This window comes from Podarcis vaucheri (genome assembly GCF_965113315.1).
Source record: "Podarcis vaucheri genome assembly, chromosome: 2".
Taxonomy (NCBI): Eukaryota; Metazoa; Chordata; class Lepidosauria; order Squamata; family Lacertidae; genus Podarcis; species Podarcis vaucheri.
This window is the reverse complement of record NC_138760.1, coordinates 41,397,733-41,410,477: the sequence shown is the minus strand read 5'-3', so window position 1 is coordinate 41,410,477 and position 12,745 is coordinate 41,397,733. Positions and strand designations below refer to the sequence as shown.

Below are 12,745 nucleotides of genomic sequence, written 5' to 3'. Positions count from 1 at the left end.
AGATCCTGCTGCCACTCGCAGACAACAGGGGAATGAAGAGGAGAAAGTCTTTCTCCCCTTTGCTTCACACCGCAGTGGTTTGAGGCAAGTTGTGAGGAGAGGGGGGAGTTTTTGGCAAACATTGGGCAGCAGCAGCAAAGACAGGGAGCACATGAAGGTCTGCCAGGGTGCATGCTCACTCTGCTGGACGGCCTGCCTGCTCGTTCAAACCCCAGGCTTCCCAGGTGGCAGTGGCTGCAGACAACATGGGAAGGCCTTCCTGGGTAACCCACCTGCTGTTTTGCTCTGCCAGCTCGCTCACTCGTGCTGCCAGCCTGTCTGCTCTGCTCACTTGCTCTGCCTGCTGTTGTCGCTGCAGTACTCATGGCCACCTATTGGCAGCCACACAAACTGCAGCATGACTTTTTTCTTACAAAAATATTATATGGTAAGATATAATTTCATCATGTTTTTGAATTTACTTTCTTTGCTCTGTTGCTGTTTGTCCCTCTTTGATGTGCATTCTCCGACACTATCCATCTGTTTCTGTTACTCTGGCTGTCTCCTGCCAAAGACACATTTCTGCAATTGTGGCTGTTACCCAAGAGGCTGCTTAGTTGTTGAACCAGTGATTTTTATTCATTATCTCATACAAAGAGATTTTTGTCTTAAGAAATAGAAAACTCTGTGTTTACTTTTTATTTTTTGCTGAACAAAATAATTAGCTGTAGTTTGTGTTGTCCTGGTATTTAAAAACTTCCAGTTTTTTGCAGCAGTGAAGAAAACCTTTGACAATCCTTGTACTTTTAGCCAGTCCTCAAGTTTTAACTTACCACTACCAGATGAATGCAGCTCCTAATCATTAATGCTTGCCCCCCCCAATTTTTATGTCTTTGTGCCATTTTCTCTATTTCACTTGATAATGTTTAAGAAAATATTTTTGGAGGAGATTTTATCCAGTCTGAATGTCTTATGTACTTGGATCTCATGCCCCTAGAAATTTTGTAACCCTTTGACCAGATTTGGTAGGGTTTCGTATAATCAGTTCTATCTCTAGAATCCTGAGTTTTCCTGACTTTACTACATTTATAGTCACATGAAGGTAGATGAGCTACCTGTACTCAAGCTCATAAGTAGTGACAGATCATCAAGCTTGGGTAGGAAGATTTTAAAGCACCTGTTACTTCAGCATTAAAAATGAATATTCAATCCTTTAGTGGGATATGGACATCTCTACGAAGTGGGCATGATTCAACCCCTACCAAGTGCCCTGGAAGCTTCACATGTGGGCAAGCAGCTGTGAACCATGATGGAACAGCTGTGACAGTCTGCCCTGATGTGGGGCCTTACAGGGGCAGAAGTATCCTGTCCCCTTGCCCTTTGTGCTAACCACATCCGCTGCTGTTCTACAGGGTGAGTCTTTTAAAGAGGCCCTGTGGAACATGTGTACTCTGCATCCACAGGGCCTCTTTTAAAGGAATCACCCTGTAAAATGCATTGTGTGGAGGGGGGTCATAATAGAGCTAAATTTGGGGACAGTCAGAGGGGTGGGATTTGTAGATTTCATTAAGAACCTCCTACTTTCATTCCCCCTAAATGCATTCTCTCTCACACACACACAAACAAACACACACGCCAATGCCCCTGAGGACTGAGCAGTCCAGACCCTTGTGTGCAGGGTGTTCCTATGTGGGATATGTCACAATCCTGTAGCCCCAAATACCGGCCAGCCCTCTCCCATGAGCCAGTATAGAAGGCAGAGTTGATACAGAGATGAGAGTAGCCTGAGTCACAGAAGTGCCAGCAACTGGTACAGCTGCAATCTCAGTTCCATATATTTAGGGATCAGCAGTTGAATTTATCCATGAAAACACTGTTTGATATTTTCAGTTTTCAACCATAAATGAAACGATGGTATATGGCTGAATGAAATGGTAGCTATGTCTATTACACACTACCCTAAATTGCATCCACAAAGTGACTCTCCTGTACATTTACTGTGTGCAGACTGCTGAGTTTACATAAGCATGAGGGACTTGGACAAGGCTATCCAGATATTCTAAATCAATGATTTTCTGGATCAATAACAGCAGCATTTGTTACAAGTTGTATAGTAATATACCAGCAGTAGCGACTCACCCAGTGGGGCAAAGCTGCAATGCTAGCTTCCCAGCAGGTGTGTCACTGCCACTTATCTTGTGGGACAGGGCGAGCTGGTGTGGAGCTCAGTACAGTGTGGATGTATTGACAGGAGGGGTGGATTTGCTCTACTGGTGCATAAGCAGTCTCCTGCTTAGAAAAAAGGGTCTTTTCATGAGCAAGGTAGAAGAGACAGGCAGCTTGGGTGGCTAGAAAGCAGTATGTAACAGGGAGATAAATGGTAGCTACAAAGAAGGGCTAAGGTATGAGTTTTCCCTTTCTCTCTGACTGAATCCAAAAGATGCCTAAAGCTTGCCCCATCATCTTTCCTCACAACTACCTAGTGCAGTTATATTTACAGGCCTTTCTAGCCACATAGCCTAGAAACCTTTTTGCTTTCTTTTAAAGGAAAGCTGATATTTTCAGGCTCATCTGCAATATGTGTTTGGAGTAGTCCCTATTCTTGCTGTTGATTTGGTCCCAATACAAGCCCCTCACCTCCACTATGTAGAAAACTACCCATGTGAGCAGGGTCATCCACACAAACGCCTCTTCTCCCAGAGGGAGAGATGATCACATGGACAGGCTTCTGTGTGACCAGGAGTTTACAGGGAAGCCACACTTCAGATGGCAGATTATCTGCATGGTGAAGGACAAGAGATTACAACTCTCCTCCACAACATTATTTCAGTGCCAGCTCCTAATGAATTGCGCAGCTGAGTTCAGCAGTACTTCCCGTTTGGGGAAACTAGCATGAAAACACAACACAATTTGAATGTAACTTAAAACTCTAGTAATGTAATGTGGTGACCTTAATAAGACATGAAAATCTATAACTTTGAGTCATCTAAATGCCCCCAGTGACTAATAGAATCTATTTATGTAGTAAGCTACAAGAGTTGCACTAGAAAAAGGCTGTTTATGTAAGATATTTTAAATTTCTCATTGACAGAATTAAATATTTCTGTGGTCTTTCGTAGTTCATTGTGTGGGGCTACTATTCCGTAGTAGCAGCCTTCTTTCTAGATAATGTAAAAAGATATTAAAACAGAGCAAACTAACTTAAAATATATAGACCTAAGTTATCCTTTTGTCCCCTAAAGCATGTATAGAATCATAAATCTTTATTGAGACATTATATAGCCACATTTGAAATGGAAGTTTGCACCCTGCATGGTAACAAATGAAGCCTATATGTGCGTAAAGGTAAAGGTACCCCTGCCCGTACGGGCCAGTCATGTCCGACTCTAGGGTTGTGTGCTCATGTCACTTAAGAGGCTGGGAGCCAGCGCTGTCCGGAGACACTTCCGGGTCACGTGGCCAGTGTGACGAAGCTGCTCTGGCGAGCCAGCACCAGCACAGCGCACGGAAACGCCGTTACCTTCCCGCTATAAAGCGGTACCTATTTATCTACTTGCACTTAGGGGTGCTTTCGAACTGCTAGGTGGGCAGGAGCTGGGGCCGAAAGACGGGAGCTCACCGCGCCGCGGGGATTCGAACTGCCGACCATACGATCGGCAAGTCCTAGGCACTGAGGTTTTACCCACAGCGCCACCCGCGTCCCTGAGCTATATGTGCATAGAAAAGTAAAAACCTGGATTAATGCCACTTTGGCTTTCTATCCTAGCTGGGCTGGACAGACAACATAAACAGTTCCAGCAAATAAGATGACAGCACAAAACCCTTCATTTACTGATGTTTTTGTCTACCCGATGATTTATTCCCTTTGTCTGTCCTCTGTTTCCTCTGTGCTTTGAAGTGTTCCTCTAGTAAGGATGTTGTCCTGGTGAGGTACTGTAAGATAAGAAAGCCATTTCTCTGGCTTATTTTCAGCAGTAGTGCAGACATAACAAAGTGAGAGGTGAGTGCCAAATTACTTCTCGCTGCCCCTTGCTGGATGAGCTTTCCCCTTCTATTATATCTGCTTACAATTCAATTACAGTGTATCCGTGGGATGTAAACAAAATTATGAAGTATATTATCCACCTTTAGTTATACATCTAGATCCAAAAGCACCCACATACCTTTATTTTAGTCATAGGTATCTAAAGTGTAAACATTGTTGCTTCTCCCAGGTCATGAGGGGAATTCATAGCTAGTGGGCACTCCTTCCTTGGAGGTTTTTAAGCAGAGGTTGGATGCCCATCTGTCATGGATGCTTTAGTTGAGACTAGATGACCCTCAGGAGTCCCTTCCAACTCTACAATTCCAGGATTCTTAAAATTGGGACTGTTGAATTCCAATAAATCAGTTACTTGTTGACTTTCTAGCTACAATGAAATAAAGCAGTGGTGGCTAACATATGGCCTTCCATATGTTTTTGGACTCAGAATTCCCATCAGCCACAAACAGCATGGCCAGTGTCAGGGATGATGGGAGTTGTAGTCCAGCAACACCTGGAAGGCAACATGTAGGCTTCTGCTGAAATAAAGTATGTTGCCCTATCATCAACCAGACAGCTGTAGCCCTATTAAAAATAAGTCTGCCTTAATGTTGGGAACGGGACGCGGGTGGCGCTGTGGGTAAATCCTCAGCGCCTAGGGCTTGCCGATCGCATGGTCGGCGGTTCGAATCCCCGCGGCAGGGTGAGCTCCCGTCTGCGGTCCCAGCTCCTGCCCACCTAGCAGTTCGAAAGCACCCCTAAAGTGCAAGTAGATAAATAGGTACCGCTTTATAGCGGGAAGGTAAACGGCGTTTCCGTGTGCTGCGCTGGTGCCGGCTTGCCAGAGCAGCTTCGTCACGCTGGCTACGTGACCCGGAAGTGTCTCCGGACAGCGCGGGCCCCCGGCCTCTTAAGTGAGATGGGCGCACAACCCTAGAGTCGGACACGACTGGCCCGTACAGGCAGGGGTACCTTTACCTTTACCTTAATGTTGGGAAAAGCAGGTTAATGTTATGGAACAGTTCTTTGTCTGGGTCATCAAGGAATGCCTTCTACCAGTAGTGAGTCAGTTTATTTTGAGGGATGACACACAAATGACTGGGGTATTAAAAAAATTAGAAGAAATATCATGCTGAAATTCATCCCCAGTGGAGATCTCCCACTATCACCCTCCAATGCAGTACTTCTAAAGAGACCCAGCTATCTGATCCTGTGAGCCTATAAAATATCATTAGTAATATGCTTCATTGGATTGAAGGTAGTGTGTGAAAGAGAGTGTGTTACTTAAGAAATGCAAATATACATAACCGTTCTGAAACCCCCAGTGGAGTTTGAATTGTTTCAGGGATTCAAACATCAGCAATACCCAAGTTACTGTTTAAAGATTTTTCTAACTAACTGCCGTCATATTCAACACTGCAATTTTTTGCACTTGATTTGATCTCTTGAGAACTTTACAAACTATGGGTGTCTTAACACATGTTATTGTTTTCATGTAATTACATGTAATTTGCCAGGGCATGAACTCCCTTGTTGTGCGTAATAATTTACATAACATTGTGTGGCTCAAAACACAATGTATTTAACAAAATGGCTTATACATTACAGATTGGTAGTGATTAATCATTATTATTGAATTTAAAGAGAACCCAGGGAAGCTGGTCCCTCTTTCTTTGTACTTAATAAATGAATACATGTTGCAGTGGAAATTGCAGTATTCAGCTTGAGGTTAAATGTACAGTTGCAAAGACTCAGAGCTCTTTAAATTGTGCATTCTAGCTTCCTTTCTAATAATTAATGAGACTTAATTTCTTCTATGCCAACATGTATGTCAATATATGACCACAGGATGAATGCAGAAATGAGGGAAAGCCTTTTAACTCCACGTGAGAGTCATCCAGCCAAAGATTGGGCTGGCTATTTCAAATCTGTTTTTCAACTTTATATTTCCTTATCTCTGAAGCTCCCCATGCCTTATGAACAGACTATTCTTTCTCCAGTCTCCACTACACAAACACCTCCATCCGGCATCCACTCTTCAGTTCTCTCCTTTTCTATGTTCCTATCTTAGGCTGTTTGCCTCCATTTGCTACTTCACAGGTCCTCCCCTCCTCTTGCTAGTCCCAGTAGCTCCTCCACAGTCTTAGGGTAGCTCCTCCACAGTCTTTGCAGTTAGCTTCACTCCCATAAAATACCTTGAAGCAGGAGTAGCTCCTATTAGCTTAACTAGTCTGTTTAGTGGTCAAGAATAAAAGCAGTTGCAGTCCACCACACTGGCTACCCTTGTCTTAGTGTATTACACAATATACCTTTCTTAGCCTAAGGGCACATATGGAAATCTAAGAACTGGTGTGAGCACTACAAAATACCCAGGTTACAGAAAACAACCTGGCAATGCTCAGAACCACCCCTACCCCACACAAAAGCAGGCAAAAGCACCTTGACACTTTCCAAACAGTCTAGCCACATCTCTACCTGCCCCACACCTGGTGTCACATACATAGGGCAGGTGGCCATGATTTGGGGAAGTTGGCCTCGGGGACCAAATTGGAACCCATGTCAGGCCAAATTTGGCCCACGGGCCAGAGGTTTCCCTCCCCCATTAGATATCCTTACAGCAAGGATACCCCTGAGGTAACTCCTGTTTTCACACACAGACCTGGAGATAAAGACTTGCCCATTTGAACATTAATCCTTGAAACAAGGATTTGAACCAAACACATGGGGAAACACCTTCCAATACCACAGCTCCCAGATCACACACAGTTAACAAATGTTATTTTTTAGATAGCTCTGCCTTAATTTTCTTTCTCTTTGTGCCTGAATAAGAGAAGATCAGAATCTGATCTTTTGAAGTCTGTCGTGAAAATAAATTCAAAATAAGAATCTAAAAATAATCACGTTACTTCAATATGCTGCAGCTCTTAGAGAAGACTTATCTTAAAAAAGACAGGTCTGAGACCCAAAGCTAACAAGTGATTTTTCCTCCACTATTGGCTAGCGGCCAGGTGATTAGTGGAATGATGTATGCTGTCTGTGATTAACCAAGCCAGACCTACTGCATTAGAGACGGGCTTTGGTAAACAGCAGCATGACGTTTGACCTTGCAGCGTTGCCTCCTGTGGTAAAGGTTCCTTTTGGACAAGAAGCAGGAGGATTTTACTAGAGAAGGAAGGGCTGATCATTAAGATGCCAACTCCTAGTCAGCTTACAAGCTGTTTAGGAACGTAGAATGGTTCAGAGCAATTACTATGTTTCTGTTTGGGTGCAGGACCTTTTTTCTGCCTCAAAGCTTCTTACCGGTACATTACAGAAAGCCCCCCTAAACAAAGATACATCAGCTGTAAGAAACCGAGGATAATGGTGAATGATAGACAGAATTCTGTAAAAGGACGAGCAAATGTGGATCGTAACGATGATCTTCCTCAACCACCCCACATTCTCACACATCACACACATGGTCATATAGTATACACATAGCATAGCATACATGCATCACTCCCCCAGCAACTATTTTTGGGAAAGCATTTCAACTTGTTTCAAACCAAATTGCCAGAGGTGATCATGAACACTAAAGATGGGGAGGATTAACCTCTCCCCAGCTGCAGCTGCCCAATGCAGCATTTATGCTTGAAAACAGCTCTCGGTTGGCTACAGTGTTTTCAAGCCTAGTTGTAGCATGGAGGAGCTGTTTTCAATGTGTGGGGTTACTGTGTATGGGAAAGGCAACCTTCATTGGGACAGTGGAAGTGCAACTCTGCCACTTCTGCTCTGTCATCCACTTTTGATACCACTGACCATGTTCCATAGCCAACTCTGTTCATCCTTGGCTCCTGATCAGGGACTTTTGTTTCATTTTTTTACAGTATCTGCATGCTGCCCAACGACAGTGTTCTTTGGACAGCTCATAACAATAAGGGAAAGCTGGGGGAGTCTTCTCTATATCATACAATAATAATTTTGATAGTCACTGCATGCAAACTCTGTTTATTATCTGATCTCAAGTTGCAAATTACTTTTCTCATGTTTACTCCTTCCTCCAGTGACCATGTTATCCTTGTAAAACACACAACATTCTGTCACTGTGATAGTAACCTATTGCTCTGGATCAAATCAAGGCATACTCAGTATGTGCTCCAATCATCTAATTTCTTTAAAAATCACTTTGGTTTTCGTTCCCAGATTTAATAACTGCTTCATATGTGTTATCAAGACATGCATTATTCCAGGTGTAGCCAGGATAGTACCTACCGGATATTGTTTGAGTCCATCTCCCATCGGCCCCTGGCAGTTTATCCAATAACATCTGGAGGGCACTATGGTGTCTACATATTCATTTATCTGATCTGATGTGTCTTATTATCATAATCAATTGGCATTTTGTAGGAGGTAGGGAATGCTTGTGACTCAGTCATCCAAAAGAATCCATAGGTGCTGTTTCTTATTATGATGCAGGCACCACTTCCTTCACAATTTCAGCAAGTTATTCTTACTGTTCACAGGTATATTCTTCCTTGAAGAGGAAATGAAATGGGTCTGTCTTAATTAAATCCTCTCTCCCCCAATTGCTTCATGTTTAAAAGTTGCCCATAGCTAGTTATGTATGTATGTATGTATGTATGTATGTATGTATGTATGTAACGCTTTCCGGAGATGTATTCCGAAAAGTTGATTTTATGTTTCTTTGTTTCCTCTAACCATCTCTCTCCCCCCCCCCCCCATATCTGATTTCAGCAGGCTGGGGAGAGATGCCTGCTATCCATGCAAAGCCTGAAGCTTCATGGGGAGAGCCTTCCTCCCCTTCTGCTGCAGTTGATAATGGCACTTCAGCATGGGGAAAGCCTCCCAGCAGCGGTACAGGGTGGGGAGATAACTCTGCTGAGTCAGCAGGGTCATATGGAAGAGCAAGTGCACCAGCTGCTGCCCCAGTACTGTGCAAACCAGGTAAGTGTGTGTGTTGATTTGTCTTGGCTGAGTTGGCAAGAAGAATTATAGCTCTGCTTTCATATAGATAACTTTTTTTTAGCTTAAACAGGTATTCCGCTTGATCACTTGTACAACCAACAACAGGCCAACATGTATAACCTATGCTCTTTTTATTAATTCAGACATAAGCTCTCCAAATAGTAAAATACAGAACAAGCTCGACAAAATTTCCAAATATATTGACTCGCACATAATGCTTAGTGTGACCTGAGCGTCTGGGGTCCTAGAGAGGAACTAGTGGCCACATTACTCCTGCTGTCAGCTTCTTGTGATTTGGCCTAGTGTGTTTCCTGAACCCAGGCTCGTGGTTTTTCTCACTCTGAGCAAAAACTTTTCATTCATGATTTGTCTGGAATGAGACACATCAAAGGCCTAGGTTCAGATGAATAAGCCACTAAGCCAATCCATGATTTGGTTCACAGTGGTGCAGCAGTGCTGGAGAGAGGAGCAAAGTGGTTGCTGTCTTCTCAGCGAGATCCCACATGTTTGTGCTAAGTCTTGACTGATACATGCGAACGAAGCCCATTGATTTTAAAGTATAGGAAGGTCAACTGAAATGTTCCATTCCTCCTACAGCTTCTAAATCTTCTATGCAAGAAGGCTGGGGCGGTGGTGGAGATGAAGTAAATCTCAGTACAAGTCAGTGGGAAGATGAAGAAGGAGATATGTGGAATAATACTGCTTCACAAGAGAGTAATTCCTCTTGTAGCTCCTGGGGAAATGCTCCAAAGAAAGGACTTCAAAAGGTAAGACTAAGCACAGCTGGGTTATAAAAACCAGTAAGATGAGATGGTTCGTGCACTTTTTTTAATATACTTTATCAAATTGTTTTATGAAAGTATGAAAGTCATCATTTTCAAAAAGCACTACAATAAGATTATTATCCTGTAGTTACCATCACTTGTCTTGTTCAAATGGTGTTGGAAAGCTGGAATGGACTAGAGAATCAGTTGATATGCTATGGCCCTGCCTAACAGATTCCTTTGCACCCTGCTGTAGATGTCAATCACGTGTTCTTTACAGACACAAACAGATCTGATTTTTGCAGTATTTCAACATTTATGCAAAGACCACATAGTCAGAATGAGTTCTGACAAATAAGGGACACAATAGGTTTACAGGTCATAATGCATGTCTGCTTGCTAACAAGTGTGATAAGCTATTTCTCTGCTGTCCAACAAATAAGGTAGAAAGTAGGAATCTTTCTCAGCTGATTGTATAAGATTTGTGTAAACCTGAAAGCCTCCACTTCCAGCTTTAAAGTAACCTGAGTTCCTCCTTGCACCCACACTTAAGGAATTCTAGGTGGCAAAATTTCTAGTTAGTGAACAAGCCAGGATCAGAAACCATTGTTTGATCCTGGCTTATTTGAGCTAACAAGTCTAAACTAACCAGGGAACTGGTTAATTTAAAATCAAAAACAGACGTTCCCTACTTTTTCTACTTTTGCACAAAAGAGGAGACTTGCTGCAACTTGTGGATGTGATGCCCAGCCATGCTTAACCATAGACTAATATATTTTCTTTACATCCAAACTGCTTTTCTGACAAGAAGAAACATAGTTCCCCCTCTGGTGTGAACCCAAAACATGCCACAGCTCGTGCATGTAGTAGTATATCTGAGGTAGGCAATGTGGTGCCCTCCAGATGTTGTTGGATTACAACCTCCATCATCCCCTGCCATTGGCCATACTGGCTGGGGTTAATGGGACTTGTAGTCCAATAACATCTGGAGAGCACCATGTTGCCTAACCCAACACTATACAATGGTTTAACATTGCACCCAAGCCGTCTCACATTCATGCAATATTTATATGGAAAGACTTTATGTGGATTTTCATTCTCTTTCCCTGCAATAAATATGACAAATAAAGAAATTTAGACTGCAATCCTATACACTGTTACCTAGAAGTAAGTCCTGTTGAATTAAATTGGGTGTAGGGTGTTCTCGTTTAAAAGTTTTCCATTTTTCCTCTTAATTAATTTTCTCAGGGCATGAAGACATCTAGTAAGCACGATGAGGCCTGGATCATGAACCGTCTGATAAAACAGCTCACAGACATGGGCTTCCCAGTGAGTAACATTTGGTTTATTTATTTATTAAATTTCTAGCTCATCCATCATGTGGTTCTAGTCCAGGAATATTCATGTGCTAGTATTTCCTCTGGCTTTGTCTTCATGGTGTTAAGCAGTGATGAGGAACCTGTAGCCCCCCCCCCCCAGATGCTGGTGCACCCAAGCTCACATAAGTCTCAGCCAAAATCAGCATGTCAGATTATGATGTCTTAAGAGAGGAGGTAGTTGCTGTAAGGTGCTCCGAATCATGGCTCCTAGCAAATCCATCTCGCTCCAAATTTTACATATATATTACTGACTTGATTGCAAAATTCCTGTTTCAAACAATTGAATGGTTTGAAAGCTCTAGGTATGTCTCCCCTTGCACCTGTTTTACAGTTCTTGTAAAATCTACATTGTGTTTCATAGTTGTGAAAAAACGCAATTTCTCATTTTTTACAGAGAGAGCCAGCAGAAGAGGCCTTGAAGAGTAACAGTATGAATCTAGATCAGGCCATGAGTAAGTATTTTTGTAACTGAAATAGACATCTGCGGGGGTTGATCTGTTACAATGAAATTTGCATCACTTTTCCCAGCAGCATTATATCAAAGGACCGAGTTGGTTTCAAATTATCAAGTGCCAATCTTAGTGTTTTAAAAGACAAAATGCATTTTAAATTTCAAGTATGAAGTGTATTAATATCAGTGGGAGTGTAGCAGTAGTTGTATCAGTACAACAGTCATTTTGTCTTGATTTAGGGACATTTCCCTCATTTTCTTTGGTGTCTTCATATTGTGTTTACTTTTTGCAGGTGCTCTGCTGGAAAAGAAGGTGGAAATGGACAAGCGTGGAATGGGTGTGGCTGACTACAATGGAATGGTCACCAAACCCCTTGGCTGCCGCCCACCACCGATCTCCAAAGAGTCTTCCATGGACCGCCCCACCTTCCTTGACAAGGTAGGTGCAGCACTCGGGAAGCAGAGTGGGAAGAAACAATAAAAGTTAGATTAACCTGGAAATATGGGTGGGGCAGGTAAATGTACTGTTTTGCCTCATGAGTCTGCTCCCTTTACTTCTTAGCTTTACTAGTAAAAGAAAGCATAGTTACTGGAGAGTGAGCTGTTCTATTTCATCTGCAGGTGTAGACATTTGGCATTAGCACAATATCGCCACTTGCTGCTTCCAGCTGTTCTTTTCTAGCAGGGCTGGCGAACCTATGGGCCTCCAGACCTTGTTGAGACTACAACTCATGATTCCTGACCACTGGCCCTGCTGCCTGTAGCTGATGGGATTTGGAGTCCAATAACATCTGGAGAGCCACAGGTTTCCCATTCTTGCCAAAAGGCAGAGATCCTTTTTATACTCAGTATTGTACCTCAGTGGTGCCATATAAACAATAAATATTGAGCTGAGACATCCTCTTGCAGTGTGGATATGTGAAATATGAAAAAAATAATTTATTTCTCTTGTCTTTTGCCAAGTAATCGAGAGACACCAGTAATAGATTTTAAACTTTCCCAAATACATTTAATAACTAAAAAAGGCCCAGCCACTACATGGAGCTTCTCTTACAGGTTTGTCCTTAGACCCTCTAGTACAGGAGCAACCGATGGGCTGCCATCCAGATGTTGTTGGGCTCCAAAGCACATCAGCCCCAGTCAGCATGGCCAACGCTCAGGGATGATGCAAGCTGTAGAATAAAAA

The 12,745-nt window shown here is 42.8% G+C and overlaps 1 protein-coding gene and 1 long non-coding RNA gene across 8 annotated transcripts in view; one reads left to right on the top strand and one right to left on the bottom strand.

The window, feature by feature from the left end:
* The window catches only part of TNRC6C (trinucleotide repeat containing adaptor 6C), a 117,693-nt gene that overhangs the window by 69,415 nt on the left and 35,533 nt on the right, over positions 1–12,745 (top strand). For 6 of the 7 annotated variants that reach the window (XM_082202987.1, XM_082202988.1, XM_082202989.1 and 3 more), the window contains 5 exons: positions 8,735–8,944; positions 9,563–9,732; positions 10,978–11,058; positions 11,503–11,560; positions 11,853–11,998. In XM_082202987.1, coding sequence (XP_082059113.1) covers positions 8,735–8,944; positions 9,563–9,732; positions 10,978–11,058; positions 11,503–11,560; positions 11,853–11,998 — 665 coding nt within the window. The remainder of the gene's footprint in view (positions 1–8,734; positions 8,945–9,562; positions 9,733–10,977; positions 11,059–11,502; positions 11,561–11,852; positions 11,999–12,745) is intronic. The other variant, XM_082202984.1, reaches the window with a different exon arrangement.
* LOC309522006 lies at positions 3,700–8,714 on the bottom strand. The gene is made up of 2 exons (XR_014214810.1): positions 4,985–8,714; positions 3,700–4,604 (listed from the first exon to the last, which is right to left on the bottom strand). It is a non-coding gene; the product is annotated as an uncharacterized lncRNA (long non-coding RNA).